The sequence below is a fragment of the Achroia grisella genome, unplaced genomic scaffold (genome assembly GCF_030625045.1).
Source record: "Achroia grisella isolate CSIRO2021 unplaced genomic scaffold, CSIRO_AGI_Agris_v1 utg874, whole genome shotgun sequence".
In the NCBI taxonomy this organism is placed as follows: Eukaryota; Metazoa; Arthropoda; class Insecta; order Lepidoptera; family Pyralidae; genus Achroia; species Achroia grisella.
In genome coordinates this window covers 5912726-5936101 of record NW_026713051.1, presented here as the reverse complement: position 1 = coordinate 5936101, position 23376 = coordinate 5912726, and the positions used below count along the sequence as shown (strand labels likewise).

General features: G+C 33.6%; 1 protein-coding gene across 2 annotated transcripts in view; it reads right to left on the bottom strand.

The window, feature by feature from the left end:
* LOC131853138 (protein cycle) overlaps nucleotides 1-23376 on the bottom strand; it is a 71878-nt gene that overhangs the window by 10705 nt on the left and 37797 nt on the right. For both annotated transcript variants that reach the window (XM_059203959.1, XM_059203960.1), the window contains exon 2: nucleotides 7820-8110. In XM_059203959.1, the coding sequence (XP_059059942.1) occupies nucleotides 7820-8110 (291 nt within the window). The remainder of the gene's footprint in view (nucleotides 1-7819; nucleotides 8111-23376) is intronic.

The window sequence follows — 23376 nt, the reverse complement described above, 5'->3', positions numbered from 1 at the left end:
ATCCCACGTTAGTTTAATCACGCATCCACAGCGCCGTTAATTAAAGTTCTAAACGGTATTGTAAGTAAATTGTTAATTTCAGTAGAGCTAAATTGATCAAACGTTTGCAAAACCCTAGTGGTCACCAACTTAGATTACTATTATTTTGATCGAGGTGGAGTTGTAATACGAAGTCGTCTACGTATGTACCTTAGTCTCATCTATTTCATCCGCCAAGCAGCTCTATCCGAATGAGTGGTAGATTAAAAAAAAACAATGATGACTATTTCAAGTTACTTAAATTAAAGGTTACTAAAATAAAGAATTTTCTATTAGATTCTTCAGGAAGACTAACTGTTTAATATTACATATTGAATTGTCTTATTCCAATTAATTATATTCTATTCTATCACAACTAAACAACCCGACGGGCATTATTGGAAATTGACACGAATATAGATTGTATTTCAAGAATGTACATAGATCATGTATCCATTGATCATAATGCACGTGTAATTCACAAGTAAATTAAAATTACAGTGATACATTCGCAATATTAGTTCAATCAAATAAATACGCGAAGGGAGTTTACATTATCATACATATTGGTACAAAGCAACGTGATTTTATCATTATAATGTATTGATGCATTTTGTAAATCATTACTTCTTCATAATTCACAAGTGTCGCGATGCGATTTAATTAGGGCCAATAGACTAGTAACGACATCTAGTACAAAGATTAAAAGTTATAGACTGATGAAGGGGGAGCGGGGCTGGGAGGAGGTTGAGGAGGTCAGTAAAGGACGATAGCGATAAGAAAATACAGTAATTAAAATGAAAGTGTATAATTTGTGCTATCAGAGATAAAGGTAAGACTCAAGAGAAAAAGATTCGTCTAGGTTGGTTGTAAGAGGAGTCGAGGTGACCATCTACAGGTAAAAAAATACCCCACAAATAAACTAACAAAATGAGAACTTTATTGGATATGAGTATTTTAAAAAGGTGAGCAAGTTTATTTATATAGTCAAAGTGTATAAATATAAATATGAATAAAGTTAAGGCAATTTTCTCGTTATCTTGGCGACCACCGACCGGACCCCTCAAATATTTTTTTGAACGTATCTCGGGGTCCTGGGGATAAAAAACTATTTTATTTGTCCGAAAAAAACTATTTTATCTATCCGATAAAAAACTAATTTATCTTAAACTGTACGAATGTACACATAGAGTTATATACATATTTAGCTGACCTGAAACCAGTAAATAACCTAAATGACTGTCGTAACCTAGTAGTTTCCAAAATGTATGAAGCCGTAAGAGAGCGACAAAATTGTGGCTTCGGTGGTCTAATGGTTTAGACACCGCCTTATCTCCTGATAATTGGGTTCGATTCTTTGCACAGCACAAACATTTATATTCATATAAATATTTTTTATAATAGTTTGGGTGTTTTCTATGTATATTAGGAATGCATTTAGAATAACAAGTGTCTTTATGTATTAATATCAGTTGTTTAGTACCCATAACACAAGCTCTGGACTAGCTCAATCACTTAGCTTGGGACTAGATGAAGCTCTGTAATTTGTCCTAGGTTACTATATTATTATTATGACTGGACTCTCCGCTGGTGGAAACATCGATAACATTAATTATTTTAATAAACTAACAAAATTATTCTTAGAAAATCAAAGGGTAGGCAAGTCTTCTACCAGTTTCGATTTTATACTTGTACTATTATGTTATCTGTGCTTATACGCAGCGAAACATGGGTATTTTGAATTTCGCTTTTATTACATTTTTGAAACTCTTTTACCTTTAGTAATAGACATTCACAGGCTACAGTTATATGTACTGTACTTGCCTACCACATTTTTTAATTAAAAATTCGTTCCAATCTTTGTACTCATGCAAAGCCGTGTGTGTACATGGTTAGTCTCATGCAGTTAAATTTATATTCAATAATCTCAATAGTTCAGTTTACAGTCAGCATTTATATAATAAAGTAATATATAAAGTCCGTTTATGTAGACCACATTTAATAAATTCCAGCATCCAATGTTCATCATTTTGACTGCTGATAATTTCGTATATTTGTTTGAATGTTACAAGAAGTTCTTAGATATATGTTTAGCCAATTATTATTTATTACATACTACTTGAGCCCGCGGTTTCACCAGCATGAAATGTACTGTATAGCTTATATGTTATCCTGGTACAGTCATATTACTGTAAAGTTTCATCACAATGCATTCATTAGTTTTTGCGTGAAAGAGCGACAAACATCCATACTGACAAACTTTCGCGTTTATAATATTAATAATAAGATTATCCGAATGCCAGGTGACAAAATAGGAATACAAATAACTTTACTTGCATAAGTACTACAATAATTTTCAATAAATATTTCTAAATTTAAATTTAAATTCATAATTTCTATAAAAACTTTGTAGCCATTTTTACAAACATTACGCGGTCGGAGGATTATGAAATTTCGCTCACTTATAGTTTATGCTGAGAAGGATTACAGAATGCTAATATGTTTAAAATGATATATAAAATACATCAATAAAAAATAATACACATACTATCACGTATAATACAAATAGATAAAAAAATATTGTTCGTCTTTAATATTATTTGTCTATAGTGTTTCTGAATGTTAAATTAATTATGATCGAATTTCGACCACTGAGCGACCATTAGTTTCTATAAATACAATTATAGTTTACATTCGACAAATCAATGATTATATACGTATTTTTTTTATTCCGTGTAATACCTAAACGGTTATATTACAGATGTGATACATTTTCCGCGGCGGGCCAGACCGTCTGTTGGCATGGCGACACGTCGCCACGCTGCACCATAGCTTGAACATCTAATACGGTGCGGTGAGGTGTACCCATGCGCGAGATTCTGTGCAACTCCCTCCATCTTTGTGCATATTAACTGTACAAAATTTTTATGTTTCACATTTTTAGGACATTCCGCTATGGTTAACTATTTTAAATTCTCTTATAGAAATCAAATCTACACTAATACATACTATACTATACTGAGCTAAACAACTTATGTCAATAAGTTGTTTAGCCATACAAATTGTTAGCGCTACGAAAAAATAGGGATGATGCTAAAAGGGCGAAAATTTAGGGTTGTACCTATTTTTTAATGTAAAGTCATAAAAAAATGAAATATATTTTATCCAAATAACAAAAAAAGTAGGTTTTGAGGTGGGCCACCCTTATCTAAGTAACTATATATGTGCCACTATACTGCAGCTTGGTTCTGAATGTACTGGGTCGTTCCAATGGGTACAAGGCCATCTGTGTGGCAGAAAACTTACAAAGTCTGACTTATACTACATTTGAAGTATGAAAATTTTGTAGTATAAGAGTTTGCTCTTGTTCCATTATTAAACTTTGTGTTTGAAGACCCACTCCTTCAAATATAATTTGTCCCTTTCTATTATAATGTAAGCAAAAGAAATATAACAATGGAGGTTGTAAAACAAATAAAATTGTACGGAAATAAAACTGGTTAAGTACGAGTCGCGCTTGCATACAGATTGTTCCGAACGTATCAACAAAACCTACATTAGGTTTTGTTACGACCTATAAACGGACTTGGTGGTCTAGCGGTTTAGCACATCGCCTCACTTCTGATGGTCTCAAGTCCGATTCTTCGCGCAGTACAAACTTTTGTATTTATGAGTACGATTGTTTGTACTAATCTGGGTGTTTTTTGTGTACGTTATATATATATTTAAAAAAAAAGTATCTATATCAGTTGTCACCATTAAAGGCACCAGGCATCAGTTGTCACATTAGGTCCCAAGATATAAATTAGGTAGGCTATTATTGAGAGAGGGGTCAGCAAAGTGTGACAAGGGGCGGGAGTCATCCTAAATGTCGAGACATTACATTTTAAAATACAATATACATACAAAAAACGAAGCCTTAGAAATGTGATTAGCTTTAAGAAGGATGGGGCCAATAAATATGAAATTCGAGTGACACAATTAGCGACTGTACCCTTACCGTAAAACATAGGGTGAATTGCACGTGATCAGCGAACTGACTTGTAAATAGTTATAAATAGATGCACTGCCAATCTAGCAATGCAGCTCCAAGGATAATGGCTCTAAACTGCAATAAATTATGATTGACGATGTGTTCGTACACAATTGTGTCAATTTAAAACCTCTTAGCATGTTACGATTTGATTTGGTCCTGACATATTTACATTTGAGCTGGCCGCTTCAGATGACATGCCTGTACAGCCTGTATGACCTGTGCCAAATTGTTACGTACATACACGTAATTACGTCCGGTTGTAGCAACAAAACATTGTGCTTTTTTTGTGTTGGATACTGGTTTTTTTTTAACTGTTCCAATGCAGTTGGCTGAAACTGGCCTTTACATCTTCTCTGAATAATATGGGGCGAGTGCAAACTCGCATGGCACTCCAAACCCGTAGAAAGTTTTATGGAGCGGCTGACGGTTAACGCCTAAAAAAATGGGGACTCTTTAAATCGAATCACTAGGAATTGTACATAATGGCTTCCAGGCGGGATAACATGGAGGTGGGCCTGACATATCATGTCAGGCCCATCTCCATGTTGTCGCGTCATTGCTAGGCATATTTCTTAATAATGTAGTTCACATTACTCTGGTTCAGTCGTCACTCTCATAGGTATAGTTTACAAAAACTATTGTGTTTAACAAAATAGTTTTTAGAATGTGAAAAATGAATGCATTTTTTATATTTATTTTTGTTAGCTGTAACATTTTGTGTGTAGATATATAAAAATCAATAGCTCATAGTTTGTATTTTATGCGTTGCCGTACGATATTTTCATTGCGATAAAACTTTGTTAACTTATTGCTGGCAGTTAGTTAACGCGAAAGTTATGAGCAGAGTACGATGAACTTACGAGTACAGTAGGTGGCGCTGGTTTCCTACCAGGAAATGTATTAATAAAAACTTTAAAATAAATATATACACAAAGTTTTGCTATAATTATGTAGCAGTGATATGTTCAGTAAGTTAAAAACTAGTTGTAATTTAATGAATAAGCAAAGCTTACATTTTAGTCAATATAAACATAATATAAGAATATCTAGAATAATTCCAATTAATATTGTTAGGCAGCCTTTTGAATCGATGGTATACTAATGTCATTTTCGGTATAATATATATTTTTTTTTTATTATATATAACAAAGATAGTCTTATTAGACGCATCCAAATAAACTATATAAATTATTGAATTAATAATATTAAGAACATTTCGGCTTTTGTTACATGCATATATGTTGACACTACAAATAAAACAAACTAAGCCATGGACGTGCTTTCAGAAGTAATAACATCTAATACTGTTAAATTCTACAAATGAATTTTGTTTATAATTCAATAGACACTAGGGGAACGGATAGAAGAGGATTCGTCCTTGTCAATACTCGTGGTGTGTTAATAGATAATTTATTTATAGTTCGTATAAATATTTATCGCCGTTTCAATGGAGCATTTAATTACCAATACACCACTATCTTACCAGCGGTGATCCCCAGGGAGTCCACATCGAGGCGAGTGTCAATCACCAAAATCACTGACCCATACCTAATTCTTACAAGACATAATTATACACTGAAACCTCCAATGTAACTAGACAATATAACATTGCTATTATTGTCCACCTTACACTCTAAATCAAATAAAAAACCATATTACATATTTATCACTTTAGTAATAAAATTCAGAACAAGAGAGTTGAAATGGCGCTGTGTTGGAGACACATTACGTAGAAAGGATACATAAAGCAAGATATCAACTTCTTGGTACCCAAGACGACCCAAGAGGACAAAGGAAAAGAAATTGATCAAATAGAAGGGAAAATGAAATCATTAAAACACCAAGGATACTATGGACCAGATTCACTCTATATACTCATTGAAAGAAAATATTAGAGGAGGTCGTTGTGTAGCAACAACAAACATGTTACGTCTGAATAAAAGACTACCTATATAATATAAATCCGAATTGCGTAACTTCATCCGCACCACAATTTCATAAAAAATACTATTTAATCTTAACTTTGTTGCTAAAACTATAGGTTGTAGATATGGAACAAAATCATTACGTTTCCATTGGCCCGTCCGTCAAGAGGTACAAACATATTTCTTATTAGTAAACCTGTATAAGGAAAAATATGTTTTATTGAACTAGGTATATTTCATTGCTTTACACAGTTATATTTCTCTATATTATATTCCATTCTTTTTTCGATCGATGCAAAGTGATTTCAAAAAGCATACAGGCGCACGCGCGCCTAATTACTTCCTAAACATATAGGGTAGAAGGAAATAGTTAGTAATGTGGAATAATAATCCTAAACCTAGCAATCTACCATGTAAGTCCCGCCATGATGTCCCGACGTTTCCTCTGAAAACCATCGTAATAAATACCTAACGAATTTGTCATAATGAGCTAACTAACCAGACATGCTCATCTCATCATCCTCTACTGATGCCAGCGTAAACCGTTAGAGCAGGCGGGTACACTATTCCATTATCATCATTACTTAAAAACCTTCTATATGGGCTTACGTAGTGGTCGCCATCAAACTCCTGTTGGAAGGATTTAGACTGATATGATCTATATATTGCATTGCATTCAATCGTGTTAGAGAAAAAGAACATCGTTGCCTGTTTACTTCATTTTACATTACATTATTACTACTTGTATAACAAGTTATTTTACAATAATTCGTTGTTATAGTAATTCTTTTATTTAATTTTTTTCTTTTAATTTTATGTTATATATTTTTTTGTAAAAAAATCGAACTCTCTTTATAACGTTCATTACATTTTTAAGAAGATATTCTTTTGTGTATTAAGTTAAATAATTATAGAATTGTTTATTCAAAGAAACTTGAATTTAAAACTTTTGAATAGTTATACTTTATTTTTTCTTTATGAATATGACAAAGACGCCGATCATAAGAACAAAAGAAGTTTGCATGTTGTTCGTTAAAATATTTTTGTAACTATACTATATAATACTAACTGCCAAATACCACTAATTCCTTAGATATTAAATAGACAACCACCTGGTAGAGTAATTAAATAAGAGTAAAGCAGCAAGCAGCTTCTTGTTTTTATCACGGATAATAAATTACATGACGTTTGGTTTAGGCATTATTATAACAAACAAATAAACATATTCCACATTTATAATATTAGTACGAGTGAGCCCGTGCAGTGACCCGTATGTAGGTCATATGTGTAATGTGAATATTTTACAAATATACGACAGGGTACCCCGATAAGAGAGAACTTTCAAGTACTTTCAATATTGTATAGAGGAGTCCTCGCAAAACCACTTCTATTAAATTACAATGTTTCTGAGGTACACAAGCAACTATACAGTCGAATCATGGTTGTTATATTGATCGTTGGGAACAAGTGGATTGCAATTAAATAACCGAAAGGTTCAAAGTTCAAATTTTAATAAAAAGTTGTGTCTTTAAGATATTGTCTCATTTTCATGCTGTTATATGATTGCCTTGGTGATCTAGCGGTTTAACACACCACTTCACTTCCGATTGCGGGTTTGATTCCGCGCACTGTACAAACATTTGTATTTATGAGTATGATTGTTTGTCTATCTCGGTCTTTTCTTTGTATTTACAAAAAAATGCTTACTATCTATTCACTTTTTCAGTGTAGCACTTAGGAATGGCATTATAATATTTTTTTCTTAAACATAATTAAAACATACCATGCGTTCACGGTACCCTTAATTCCTAAATTACAACAGTAAACAAATACTACTTACTATGTGGACGACTTCCGCTTTCGCGTGATGCTCGCCGGTGCTGATATAGCGCTCTCACAGCCCGACATCTCGTACTCCTCGGAGCTGAAGTTCTTCCTCTTGCGGCGGCCATGATGAGAATGGGAGTGGGAGGGCTGCACAAGCGGCTCCAGCTGTGGAGTGTGTGCAGGGTGTGCGGCGCCAGCGTCCGCCCAGCCGCCGCCCGCGCCGCCTGACGTCACCGCGCACGCTCCGCAACCAGCGCCCGTAGCCACCGTCAACTCGCAGTACGATGTCGCGCTCGTGTTGGTCCTGTAACCATTAATTCTGTTATAACTTGATAACCAAGAATATTTTAAATTTAAATTTATGTTTTTTTATACAGTTCTGTCCACATGCACACTTCTGTTGTAACTTGAGAATCAAAAATATTCTAAATTTTAAATTTAAGTAAGTTTATAGATTTCCACGACACTCCAAGCCTCAGGACTTATGGGCGGTTATAGGTAAATTCCTGCCTGACGGATACGACTTTAGTCTGAGGCCATCGCTACTTGTGCAAATCTTGGCTCAGGACATCGTTTCAAATTTCGATTCTCATTCGAATTGGTCGGGGGATCGCTCGGAGAGGGCATATGTGCGAGCGCGCATTCTGTGTTACATCAGATACGCTCCTGATGGTGGTTGAATGAACTTATCGTGCAAAGACAGTTTCATCATATTCCCGGAAGACGTCCACTGCTGAACAAAGGCCTAGGAGTTTGTCAATGCAGTTTACAGTAAGTAAAAATGTAATTGATCGCTGAAGTAACAGATGAGAGTGCAGATGTCATTCCAAACCCGCGGATACTATCACCCTGAAATGGTGTATCTTTAGCTTGCACCGTTAACGCATGCGGAAGCGCCATTCCATTATCACCTATTAAAATGATACCTACCTAGTTAGTCATTCCCATTTAATATACCTAGAGTACGTAGGCACGTCCTACATTGTTGTATGTAGTGAGTCAATAGCAAGGCCATCGGCTGCATACACGCAGTTTGATGAGCTTATACTATGCAGCTGTTTTTATTTTATTCTCTGACTTGTTGACGGAATCTTACTTCCGTCTTACTTCCGATGGTTGTGGGTTCGATTCCTCGTAACGGTACATACATTTCTATTCTAGAGTACTATTGTTTGTATCGGTCTGGGTGTTTTATATTTATATTATGTAAATTTAAATGAAACGATGTATTTTTATCTGTTGTATTGTACTCATAATACAAGTTTTGTAAAAGTTTGTTGGACGGTGCTGTGTGAATACTTGTCAGATTAACAAATATGTATTATAAAATAGATTACCTTTTTGGATTGGTTTATCAATTCATATTTATTTAAGCTCTACGAATAAAGGACGCACGAAACTATTATAGAATTACGTATCAAGTGGTTCACGAGCACCTTCAGTTGTTTATTTCTTGGTGTCCGTCAGATTCGAAATCACGATTTTTATATTATACACTAATTTCAGAAAACACTAATTTAATTATATTTAAATAGATGTATTTTTTTATTCTTAATAATGAATGAAAATGTCATTGTGTACCGCCTACACTAACGATATATGCTGCCCGAGCACCATTGAGCACAATGGAGGATAATAAGATAAGCATGAAGTCAGATGATTTGCCTATTGTGGCGAATTCACTAGAAATTAACAAAGATCCAGGAGGTATCCAGGAGAGAGCGCGTCCCCATTACTATCAATTGCCCCTCCCAAAGAAACAAAAAACAAGAGTCATTAAAAGAAGTAACAACTATTAATAACACTCTCACTCTCTCACTTAAAAAAAAGAGTATAGTTACATTTCAAAACATCAGTCAGTATAATCCGTATATTGAAATTCAATCACGAAGTAATAACAAACAAACAGTGAATTGTACAATTTTTATGCCATTCATTATCCCAGATTCATTTGCCCGGCCATAGGGGACATACACTGCATTAAAGGTTTAAACTCTCATTTAATTAATTGTTCTTTTGAAGTGGATGGCATGGCTAAAAAATAACATCGTAAAATTGAGAGCTGGGCAGACACAACTATTATCTGCGAATAGATATTGTCAACAATCGGTGGATTGCGAGATATTAGTCGGCAAGAGATGGTTTAGCTAAATGTATAATTTAGGTATATTTTTTATAAGTTTATATAGAAATAGAATTTATTCAAATAAACACAAAACGACTCTTTTGAACATTTATATATATATTTTAATCTATCACACTTTCGGTACACGGACTCACCAAATATAGAATGTGCAAAAAACTTAAGTGTTGTTCTTTTAAGTAAATGTGGGTCAGAATATTTTTTTTATAGAGATGCAGTGAATTTATCGCTTTTTTCATAAAATAGTAGTACGAAATATCGCTCTATTATTCCTACAGATGTCGCGTATACATTTTACTTTTTCTGCTTCAGGAAATTCAACGATACGAAATACTATTTTTTGCATTTTCTAGCGAGTCGCTTCGGATTCACTCAGGTTATTTCAGGAATTTAGACACTATTCTCGTAAAATAAAATATATTCCATGTTACAGCGTAATATGGAATATATTTTATAAATTCTTCTTTAAGGTTAGAATGTAACCTCTATAGTAAACAAGTATATATATAGCGTAGATAATAATAATGCATTTCTTAAAAATACTATAGAATTTAGAAATATTTATAACATTTCTAAAATATGTAATAATAGTAATAATAACACTAGACAATTCACACAGTGCCATATAGTACCAAGGTAAGCAGAGTTTGTGTTATGGGTACTAGACAACTTATATATTTTGTTAATACATACAAAATATAACGAAAACAGCCCGACTGAAACAAACAATCGTACTTGTAAACACAAATATTTATGCGATGAATCATTTCCGGAACCATCGGAAGTAAAGCGCTGTGCTAAACCGCTAGACTACCATCAGTAATATTCTGAACCTTTGTAATTTGTATTCACATATAAATTTATATAATCAAATTTAAAAAAAAAACAGTTTTATTTCCCTGTATAAATATATATAATAAATGTAGTGGTATAGTAAAAAATATCTATTGAAAAGTGCATAAAATCGTGTTAATTTTTATTAGACATAATTTTTATTATAACTATAATGCAAGTATTAATCGTGATGTGAACGGTGTGTAAGTATAATGCTCGTGTGTGCCAAGGTTGCAGCCCTGGCATTGACTCGGTGCAGCGTTACATTGTTAACTGTTTACATGATCCATCGACACTTCGCTTTCGATAGTCTATCTATCGACTAGCGGACTAGTCTTTTTTATACTACGATGGTGACAAACAAGCATACGTGCTCCATCTGATAAATAAATAAAATTGCAGTGTGTGTTTTCAATTTCAAATCAAATGTATGTGAATGTATATATGGTGCTTACATAAAAGAAAACAATTTTGATTATTTTGTCTGTTTGTTCTTTCTAATCTCTGAAACAGGTCGACCTATTTTGACGACATTTTTCCCTGCAGATAGCTAGTGTTATAAAGAGTAACTTGGGCTACTTTTATTTCAGAAACATTATAAAATAAATTGTAAAATGGTAATTGACAGTACCGTTGTAAGGGACAACAGAAATGACAGTTAAAAAGATATGAATGGAAGAGAAAAACATATTACGCAAAAACCAATTACAATTGGATAAGATGTTAACTCATTTGGGCTTTGCGATGTTTGTTTAGCAACTTTGATAGAGCATGACTTTGTACAAAGTCTTTTGAATTGGTACTTTCTTTATCTATTTTTTGAATCTTGCTTACTAACATGCGATTCAGTAAACGGTACATGTTGTTATTGTAATATGATATATTTCCATTTGTCGTTTGCGTTGCTCCTTCTAACATTAGATTTTAAGAAATTGTTACTAACACAATGTATAATATGTAATAAGTATTATAAGGTATTATAAGGCAGCGTAATAAAAGGTACAAGTATCTTAATTCTGCAAAATGGCAGTACCACACACGCAATATGGCAAAGTGATATTGTTATGTATATAGGCGACAGTTACCACGTACTTCACTTGGCAAAGTCACTAGAAACTTAACATGATGGTTTCCAGGTGGAAGCGCGTATAGACCAACTGACATGGTACATTACTGGCAATGGATTCATTAGTCCACATTACTAGAAGCCCCTTCTCCCCACAGTAAGAGATTACCGTGGTCCGTATTTATATATCTACAACATCATATGATTTGCAGGTATACTGCCAACCTTTTACAAAGTTATAATCTTTGCTTTAAAGTTACAAGAAAATTTGTACTCTTCAATAACGGAAATATTAGCTGTTTATTGTTTTTAATTAAACACTATACGTATTAAACTATTCTAAGTTCAGAATAATAATAATATGACCAATAAGTTCGTGACATTAGTTAGGCAAGTTATCAAAGTAAAACATATATTACTATAATATTTATCGTATATACATTACTGTATGTTGATTGTATCGTTAACTACTGAACAATGAATACTATAATATAGTTCGTACGATCTCCATCGCAATTCCCCTCTGGAAATTACCGTGGTTAATTCTTGCCGTCTACGGTGTGATAAACATCACTTAACTTCATTCTCTCCCTATCATCTCCCAATGATATCTGTGTATATCTATTGTTAATTCAATACATGAACATCAAAAAAAGTCTTCTTTATTTAAACTGTAAACGGTACTGTATATTATCATCATTATCAGCTACTGCAGTCCACTGCTGGACAAAGATCTCCTCCAAGGCACGCTACTGGGCACGATCAACAGCCTTTCTCGTCCAGTTGTACTGTTTAATAAGGAATTTTTGTTAAGCATACTTTTACAGAGAGAAAAGTTTAGCGTGGGCACGCCAGTCTCTCTTATTTCAGCTGCCAAGAAGCTTCCTTTTAAGGTGTGTTTCGGTTGAAGGACGAAATAAGATAGTGAAATCATAACATCTTAGTCTTTTGAGAATGTCAGATACTATATTTAGCCGCATATACATACGGCTTTTACCATATACAATCAGGTGAGCCTCCAGTTTAATTACCATTCCAATAACATAATAAAATATTCTCCGAGTAAGAGAATACAGCAATGAGACCACAATTTACCTCCATTTTTTCCAAAAATAAAAAGTTTATTCGATAGTATTGTATATATATCGATAATTTAATACTTCACGTTAAAGTTATCGCGTGTTATAAGTACCTATAGAACTGAGTAAATCGTTCCGTAGCCTTGACAGTGATCGTCAAACGAGTTAATGAGCCAGATAACCTAGTTCTAATCTATCTGCGGCTAGATGGAGTACATACTATTAGTATTTATTCTAACCCACCTCTATTTTGCATTCAAACCATCGTGCATCGTGATAAATTCCTAATGAATTTGCCATAATGGGCTAACTAACCTTACCTCATGCTCATCTTACTAGCCTCCACTGGTGCTCCGCCAGAGTAAACCGAAGAGCACTATTCCATCATAATCCATTAAAAAAAGAACTAATTTATTTCAGTTTGGTAACTGAGTGATAAAACGCTTTATTTACATCATCAGAGTAACGTGAGACTTTGATTTCTGTCTATAAAAGTAATCCAGCATAATCTACACAATGTCATCTAACCCCAAACTAAGCAGGTTTTTTGCATCAGAGTCATTTTTCCCCAGGACGATGATAGGATGAACATGAGGTCAGGTCAGTTTGGCCCAATGTGACAACCAGGAATTTATCATGATGGTTTCCAGGGGCAACCACGTGGAATTTAACCTGGCATACCTACAATGCTAGCAATGGGGTCAAAAGCCCATATGACAAACAATCTCCATCCCCCAATAAGCAGAGACTGAATCAAGTGACAGAAATAGACAGGCAGTGACCGTATGTTGTATTTGTTCTGCCGATCGAAACAATAATCAACTGTCACTAGTACCTAAAAACAAACAGCAAACGGATCCGACATCATCATGAAGTGTCCCTGGTAGCTTTCACATTGGCAAAGCATAAAGGTTACCATAGGCAGTTTCTGAGTACTAAGGTGTGTCTTAGTGCTCAGAAACTATTATAATTTTACAGCCATATGTCAACCAACTTGGCGACAGAAATAGACGAGACAGAGGTATTAGTAAGACAATAAAGCATATTACATCAATACACAAGAGTACACACGCTAATAAAACCCTATTTGCAAGCAATCACAACGTTTTATCTAATATAATAATATCGTACTTTTATTATATAACGGCCTTGATGGTCTAGCGGTTTAGCACACTGTCTTGCTACCGATGGTAGCGGATTTGATTCCTCGCATGGTACAAACATTTATATTCATGGGTATGATTGCTTGTATCAGTCTATGTGTTTTCCTTAAATATTATATATACATTTACAAATAAAATGCATTTAACTATTTCAATCAGTTTTCTAGTACCCCGAACACAAGTTGAGGCTAGATTGCTTATTGTCATCCCAACTATCTACATGATGAATGATGTATACAGTCACTTTAAACCAAGTTTTATAGTTATATATTAGTATATGATGTCCAATTTGAAAAGAGTGAGGGCAAAGTTTCCTGCATGATGCAAACTACTTTCAAAACGACGATACGAAACTTACCTTATTTCTTTATTATTGTACAATTAAATTTGTACAAAAGACGAGCTTAATGCCTTTCTCTAATAGAATTCTCTATCAGTTAACTCTACCAGTTTTAGGTGGCATTCATGTTGAAAATCGGTAACAAAGTTACTATTTACTATAGAATAATTTTACTAATATTCTAAATGCAAAGTTTGTGAGTGTAGATGGATGAATTGATGAATGGATGTTTACGACGCAAAAACTACTGAAATTATAAAATATATAGAATAGAATAAATACCATTTATTACATAACAACACAATAATGATGATGCTTACAGCAACATATATAATTCGCCATATAAACGGATACACATACATAATATTTATATAATTATCATACTGAATAATTGAATATAATACATATGTCCTAAATATTATTAGGTGTACTAAACTAACAAAATACAGCACAGTAAATGCGTAATTCATTGTGATGGGTCAAGAGATAATCATTTAATTTATTTTTAAAAATCCGATTACTCGGATCAGGTCACACACACAAGTCAGGTATTTTATTCCAGACTAATTGCAGTGACTGTAAACGAATTGGACATAAAGCCTGAATGATGGAAAGGGGTCGAGAGAAGGAGATTATGGGATGAGCGAATAGTACAGGAATGGAAGTCGCTGATACACAAATCTCTGCGCTTATGGATAGACAACCAATTAAGTTGTATACAATTTTTTTTAAATGTGGTCATAATACTTCTTAAGCCCAAAAATGGTTGTTGAGTACACAGTTCAACTATTATAAGTGTATGTAACAAAAAACATGTATAAAGATATATTTATTTAATTAGATTGTTAATTAAGGGTCGGCAACGCACACGTAACACCTCTGGTGTTTCAGACGTCCGTTACCTATGGTATATGTTTAACGTCAGAATAACCGTATGCTTAATTTCCATCAGCGTAATATAAAAAAGTAAAATATTGTTATTTATTACGCTACTGCGTCATGTAAAACAATTACAATTAATTTTAAAACCTCCATATAAAAGGTATAACAGTAAAGGGACTTTTTTTTACATTTTTAGTACACTGGAGTGCAGAATGGACGCTAGATTTTATACAATTATATCCAGCGCCGGAAGCCCTGCTAACAAAACAAATTAATCAAAAAGACAGCGGGAGGCCAGCCCCTGACACGTCGAATTTAAATACACTCAACGAATGGCAGGTGTAGCGTGCTCAATGGGTCTGTGACTACCCAACTAACATTATAGTTGTGAAAGTATATTTTTCCTTTGATCCTTACTCGTCAATTAAAAGCGTCCCTAAAATCGGTACCAATATCGGACCAGTGATGGGGAGCGCCCCATTGCTTCACACATCGTACTCACTATTATTTACCCTGACGATTTGCTTACACACAAGGCAATTTGTCAAGCGATATAGAGCGCTCTACGTACTACTCCCACAATGCTTGAATGTTGACACTTTAAAGAATCCAACACACATGTGATGATAAATCTCAAACGTGGTTTAGAGACGAACTTCTTAGGATTCCATGGACTTAGTAAGCGGGAGCCGGGTCTATCGTGTGGCAGAGAGTGAGTCTCCCAGGACTTGTGACCCGATTGTAGATTTAAGGGGACGATAATAATAGTATGTTACAAAAGCCGGTCTTATCGCTACAAGCAATATCTTAGAGACAGTTTTTTAACAATAGATAGATAAAAATATATACCTATCGTATTGTATATTGCATTGGAATAAACAGTAGTTTGTATTTTTTATTCTATCTTATCCATTCACTTCGGTTTCCTTATCCTATATTAGTCCCATCCCTTTAGGTTTGGAGTGCCTTCTACACTCACCCATTTCCATCCCGTAAAACTGTAGATCAAGTTTGGTTAGGGCCATTATAATTTTTCGAAAAAAGAATGTCATTTAGTGTTAATATAAGTTGTCTACCTATAACATAAATTCTGTTTAGCTAGCACTATATGACGCTGTGTCAGGAATTATTATTAATATTTTCTTTAATGTATGACAATGGAATGGCAGGCGGGTGCAATAACGGTATGCGCTGGCGTGGCACCAGAGGATTACGATAGTATGAGAATGTGGTCAGGTCAGTTTGCCCATCATGATTAAATAACCAGGAAATTGTTTCCAGAGAGAACCACGTAGCTGTCGACCTGACATACATAGTATTTGTGACATTACATATAATGCTATGTATTATGATACCTACTATTGATGACACAGTAAAGAAATTGTAACAAATGCTAAATAGGCTAATAACCTGAGCCATACACGTTTGTGCTATGTAACACGACTCTTTCTTTCAGAAATAATATTGTGTCTCGTCTAATAAACACTCTTGTGTTTCCAAATAATCAACCTTTTTACAGTAAGTAAAAACTAATATTATAAATATTTCCGTCATTCATAGTAACACGTTACCGTCAGGTGGGTTATATACCGTATGCTTGCCACTGTTGTAGTATATAAAACCAGTGGTAAGGATAGCGTTATCGAATAAATTGTTGCATTAGTGTTACATTTTTGTGGATATTTCGTAATTAGGCAGTAGTGAAAGATGAACTCGTAAGGACGAAATCATGTTAACCGAAATGACTTCATTAATACTCAGCATGGCAGAATCGGCTCCTGCTAATTAAAATGGTTTTAAGATTTCAATTACAATAAATAGTTCCTACTAATTAAAATGGTTTTAAGATTTCAATTACAATAAATTTAAAATCTTTAGGTAAACTGTTTTGTGTAGGTCTGTGAAGTTATCCTTACCTACATAGCGCGATGGTAATACTCATTCAGTGTTAAGGATAGCGTTATAAATGATGTGATGAGATGTCGCTACTTTATTTGTTTCCTGTATCTAGGTAGTGAGTATACGATAACCGCTAGACCACTGAGGCCGTCAATTACTGCTAGTAGAAATATTTACAGCGAGCTATTCTACATATTGCGTTCGTGTGCAGCTATTATCAACAGTTATGCAACCGATAACGATAAGAAGTGGTCAATTGTTTCCCTGACGGCAACTGTAGATCCGGTAAGAGTATACTGCAACTTGGACTTGCTGGTAGCAATTTATTTTTTTATTCAATATAAATCAAAATAAATAAATGAAAACAATTTTATTCACATAGGTATATTACAGACTCTTATGGTACCTCAAATTTATTGTCAGATCGGCGTGTTTTAGAGTTATGAAAAATTGACAAGACAGATTCATTTTAATATTCAATTAGGGAGAATATGTAGTGGCCACTAGCTAGTTGCACCTATTTCATATCTAAAGAAACAATTTAATCAGTGTCCGTAACCCGAACAGACAAGTCCTCACAAGCAGTATTCACGAGTATGACGGATAATCATGTAATTTGAATAGCAAATACGCCCATCTGTTTAATAATTTATGAACAAATTTAAATGGAAATTTGAATAAATGACGATTATTATGATTTATTAGACCAGTTTGCTTTGCATCCGGTAATTTCACAATCATATGTCACGGTACAGACCGGAACATATTCAACTTAACTTTAATTGGTCCTAATAATAAATGTTGATTATATATGAATAATATGAAGACAGAAAGAGAAGAAGAATGACATATTACCTCGTTTTAAGAAAATTAAAGGTTTAAATATAAAAGGAGATAACACACCTATTTTTTTTATAATAATGTTTATAATTATATTAAATTAATAAAAACAAAATTATATTATAGAAGATATTAATAACAACATCCCTGGACAATTCAAACACGCCATCTAGTTCCAATCTAATTAGAGCTCGTATTATGATGGGTACTAGATGAATGATAGATATACTTAGATACATTGTTTTGTAAATACGTACATAATATACATAGAAAACATCCAGACCAATACAAACAATCATACTCCTAAATGCAAAAGTTTGTACCGTGGGAGGTAACGAATCCGCTACTACCATTAAATTATCATATTTAGATGAACTATGGCGGAATGTTGATAAATACTGTAACATAGCTATTAAATTATTATCATAATAGTGCAGTTATGAGCAAAAGCCATTACGATATATACAAAACAGTAACTACTCTACCAGACAATTTTAAATCTGAATCATAATACAATAAAATGAAGCACCCTCCATACAATTTAGATCAGGTGAGGGGGATGCGTGGAAAGTCTATTCTGTTCAGTAACCGGTATTGTAATATGCACTATACATACATATACACATCACAGTATTGTTGTACGAATGCCGAACATGTTTTTGCCAGAAAATTAGGAGCCTGCATCGAAAAACAACATGAATTTAATCGGGTTCCGTTCTTTGCAATTATTTGATATGTATAAAGAAAAATACTGATATTATAAATACCACTGAATGTCTGTTTGTGACCATTTCATTTCACGACTAAACGGCTGAGCTGATTTAATGTAATTTGACCTGAACATAGATTGAATCACAAGGATAGATCTATATCTATGCCATCTCTTATCTCAAAACGCAGGCAAAGCCGCGGGTGACGGCTAGTATAGATAAAAATAAAACTAGCACTAGTCGCGGCTCGTTACCTTCTTTCAGAACTCATAATCAAAAATAAAATTATGCCGTAATTCCATATAGAGTGACATAAATTTAAAAAAATGCAATGCTTAACAACATTTATTTAAAAGAACATTACTCAAGTTTCTTGCTTTTCTTCTTCTAACGAGTATGCTTTCCGAATGAGTGGTAGAATAAAAAAACATTAAAAGTGAAATAAATTTATTAAAATAAAGTTAATATAAAATTAACTTTATTTTAATAAATATTATTTCTATTTTTATGTAGTAAGAAATATATAATCCACATTTGGTGATGATAAATGTAACGCTTTCTTTTCTTTATTATTTTGTTCATGTTACTGAAATGATAAATAAACTTGTCGGTCTATCTATCTGATGTGAAAGCACTATAAGACACACTTACTCATGAACAGCAAAGTGGATATCATGTCATCATCATGTTCATGCCTTGCCATTCCGGGGGCCTAGGCTGTTATAAGTCCATACAGTAGTTGGGCAGTATCTTATCCTTCAGAGGCAAATACTTTTTAAAAATTAATCAGAAATACGGGAGACTATAATCACTGATACTTTATGCAGTTTACGTGGTACTAAGCAAACCCATATCGTTTTGAGATATAGTAATATCGTTATGTCACTATCAAAGATTTCGTTAAAATTATACTTAACATATAAACATTTTCGGAACTAGTAACCCTTAGTTATATACGTCGGGATAGTAAACTACTATACCATAATGCTCAACAACAATGACAGACAGTAAAATCGGATATCTATTTCATTTAATTAACGTATGACAGGCATTTGAATATCACATAATACATCCAGATAAATCGCTTAATTGGACATGTTACGTTCTGCTCGAACATGTTTAAAATTTCAATAGTCGCGTAACTGTACTCCACTGTAAAATCTATATACAGTCAGCCACAAAAAGTTTCTGTTACAAATATATTAGTATTTTCTTTTATATATTTGATTAAACGGTTTATTTATACTATACTTATGACACCTCTGTCTACGTGTCGGGTACCTCAGTCTCATCTATTACAGCATTGACACCAAACAGATTGTTTTTTTAAAATGTATTTTAGTTGTAAGATGCTACGTAGATTGCTATATAGTGAAACTACGGAATAAGAGGCATTATAGACTCAGACGACATCGTATAAGTAGGTCCATTATTTTTTAGTTCTTTACGAAATCCTTATTGTAGATCGACTCTTTTATAATATATATATATTTTATTAATTCAGAATAAATTATAGAAGTAATATATAGTAAATTGGAAAGCGTTTGACCACAATCTAACCTGATATTAAGTGACGTTGCGGTCTAAGCTGTTACATGCAAGCTCAAATATTGTCTATTCACTCTTGACTTGAAATACCCAATGTTGTAGGTGGCAGGAAACACTAACTATAGGCACATGAGCGTTAAACCCCGAGCAACTATATTAATAATGACGGTTACCAGGCGACACCTTGTCAAGGTTGACTTGGCGGATACAGAGCTTTGTTAGGAAGGGGCGAATTAATCTCTGGCACTAATAATGGCCCCTCTGGCCCCCCAAGTCCTCTCAATATATGAGTTTGAATTAGGAATAGTGAGGACCTATAAATCAATATCAGTCATGCATGTCATGTCATGCCGATGTCTAATCCAATTAATCTATACTTTTTTAATTCTACGACATCGGCAAACAAGTGTACGGCACATATGATGGTAAATGGTTACCGTAGAACGCCTGTAACATCAGGGTAGTCACGTGTGAGTTGCCGACCCTTAAGAAACCTTAATATATCCCTTCTTGGAAACCTTGGCATATAGTTTATTCCACAATCTAGTTAAACTTTAATAAAATTTCGATTAAGAATTCTAAATAATATTTTTATAAACGAGGTAGACGTAGGTAATTTGTAAAATGTTCTACTGATTGGGTATATCTGTCTCTAAGTACTTTGCTTTAGCTTTACTGCTAGCTTTTACGCGCGGCTTCGCTCCCATTGAATAAAAAATATTTGTTTTTTTAATAAAAAGTTCATTCTAATACTTCCAAGAACATGTGTACAAAATTTCATTATGATTGATTCAGTAATTTTTGCGTGAATGCATACCAAAATCCCTACTTTACATTTATAATATTTTTAAAGATTAAGGATGTTCCAGATGGAAAGCTAAGAGGTGGCAGTGAATTCGTTGTCATCCAGAATAACAACGCATGAGACCGTTCAGCACAAATTCAAATATTTATATTGTGCGGGGATTGAACCCATAACCCTGTTAAGCAGTGTGCTGAACCGATCGACCACCGAGGTCGTCATTAAGTTACATTACCTCGTCCGACTGAACCAAACAGTAACCTAACCTTGGCCTAATATTACCAACTACTACCATTTCGTATTGTGTCTAGGCAGTCAACTATACGTGTACAACTGTTACATAATAAAACGACACCATTTCCATGCAATTATTTTCATGTCAGTATATGTAAGGTGATACGCTGGGCCCGATGCAAGTATGCAATGCATGCAGTTAATAGAGGGTTACTCCGAAAACATCAATTGGAAATTAAATATCCGAACTATACTCGATTTCAATTTACATTAATTTATAACATATCAAATTTATTTGCTATTTCAGTAATTAATCTGGTTGATTAATTGTATATTCAGTTGAATAATCGATGATCAGTCCTAATTATAGCATGATATTGTACTTTGTATTCATGTGTAGGATTATTGCTATTAGTGTTAATAACTTCTATGTTAATTATGGTTTTTCTATCAGTTTTATCGTAATCTACCTGACTCCCACAGCTTCATGTGCGTTACATTTACTCCGTTTTTGCAACAATTTCATTACAGCTGCGCTCTCATCAGTCGTTGTTTGATGTAGCCCATGCTATATAACATCACGAATAAAATGTCTTTCTATAGGTAAAATAATTCTTTAATCGGTTCTGTAGATCCAAAGATTACCCCCCTACAACCTCAAATCAAATCAATGAAATGAAAATTTCTCTATTCATGTAGGGCTATTACAGACTCTTATGATATGTCAAATCTAAAGTCAGTTCGGAGTACTTTTGAGCTAAGAACAATAGATAAGAAACTAAGCTCTTATTCTTTTAAAATAAGCTTGTGTACATAATTAAAAAATATACAATCAGTTTTACTTTTTTAGAATATTATTTTTATTTATAATATAATTCATTTACTTTATTTATTTACGCTACATTGATAATAATAATAATGTAGTACAATAGGCGTACTCAATCCTATGCATATTCTCTAGCTGTTATACGTAGTCTCCATTGAATAAAGATTGTATCTACTTTATTCTAGTAGTCAAAGCAGTCTGCAAAGTTTATGCGATGAAAATACGATCGCCTGCTACTCGTTTATTGCTAATATTGAACTTTCCTTCTTTTTCTTTCCAGTTTCCTGAATTGAATGGATGGCGACAACACGCTGTATCAGGGAAAAGGCTTTGTTGGTGATTTTAGCTCTTTAATTACTAATTATTAGCCGAGACTGCTTGTTTTGTTGCTGTAAAATTTTATTAAAATTCGATCCGCCATTTAGACATGAAATATACAAAAACAAGAAGAGACAATGTGTCAGTGTGTGCGTAATTACGATATATAATTATTTCAAACTTTAATGCGCATAATTAAGATTTCTTTTCCTGTATCAACGAACTGATTAAGGCAGTCATTTCTACATCATTCTAGTGACTACACCACTGAAAGATATTGTTTTCAGTTATATAGATTAAAAAATCAAGTTACCACATAATTTATTATTACCAAATAAGAAAATAATTTTCCAAAACTGAGTTGGGACATAACAAAAATAAAACAAGAAAACAGAATTGAGGTCTCCTGTTTTAAAGTTGGTTATAAAGAGCAAAATGCTCCCCTTATTCTACACTTAACTTATTAACTGGACGGTCAGGCGAATACAAAGGGTTCAGAGAATGGAGTAGTTAATGAATAGTGTTTCGTAACAGAAAACAAGGATCAAGGTAAACTTTGCATTATATTTTGTTATTTCATATAAAAGCCATTATTTGGTGTGCGATGTTACGGAAATTGTGAATTGAGTGCAGGCTTTGTATTACGCAATATCGGCAGGTTTATTAAAATCAACACGCAGTTCATAGTTTGTGCATTGTTTTGTTTGCCTTTGGAAAAATTGCATACCTGATAAACTGTTTAAACGATATCAACTGAGGAAGATAAAGATTTAGAGGTATATTTTGGTAAAGAATACAGAAATTTATTATTATTTCTCACAGAAAGCTTCTTTGCACTACCGTGCACGGTTCCCCCGATATTGCATACCGGTACCATACCGGTGCA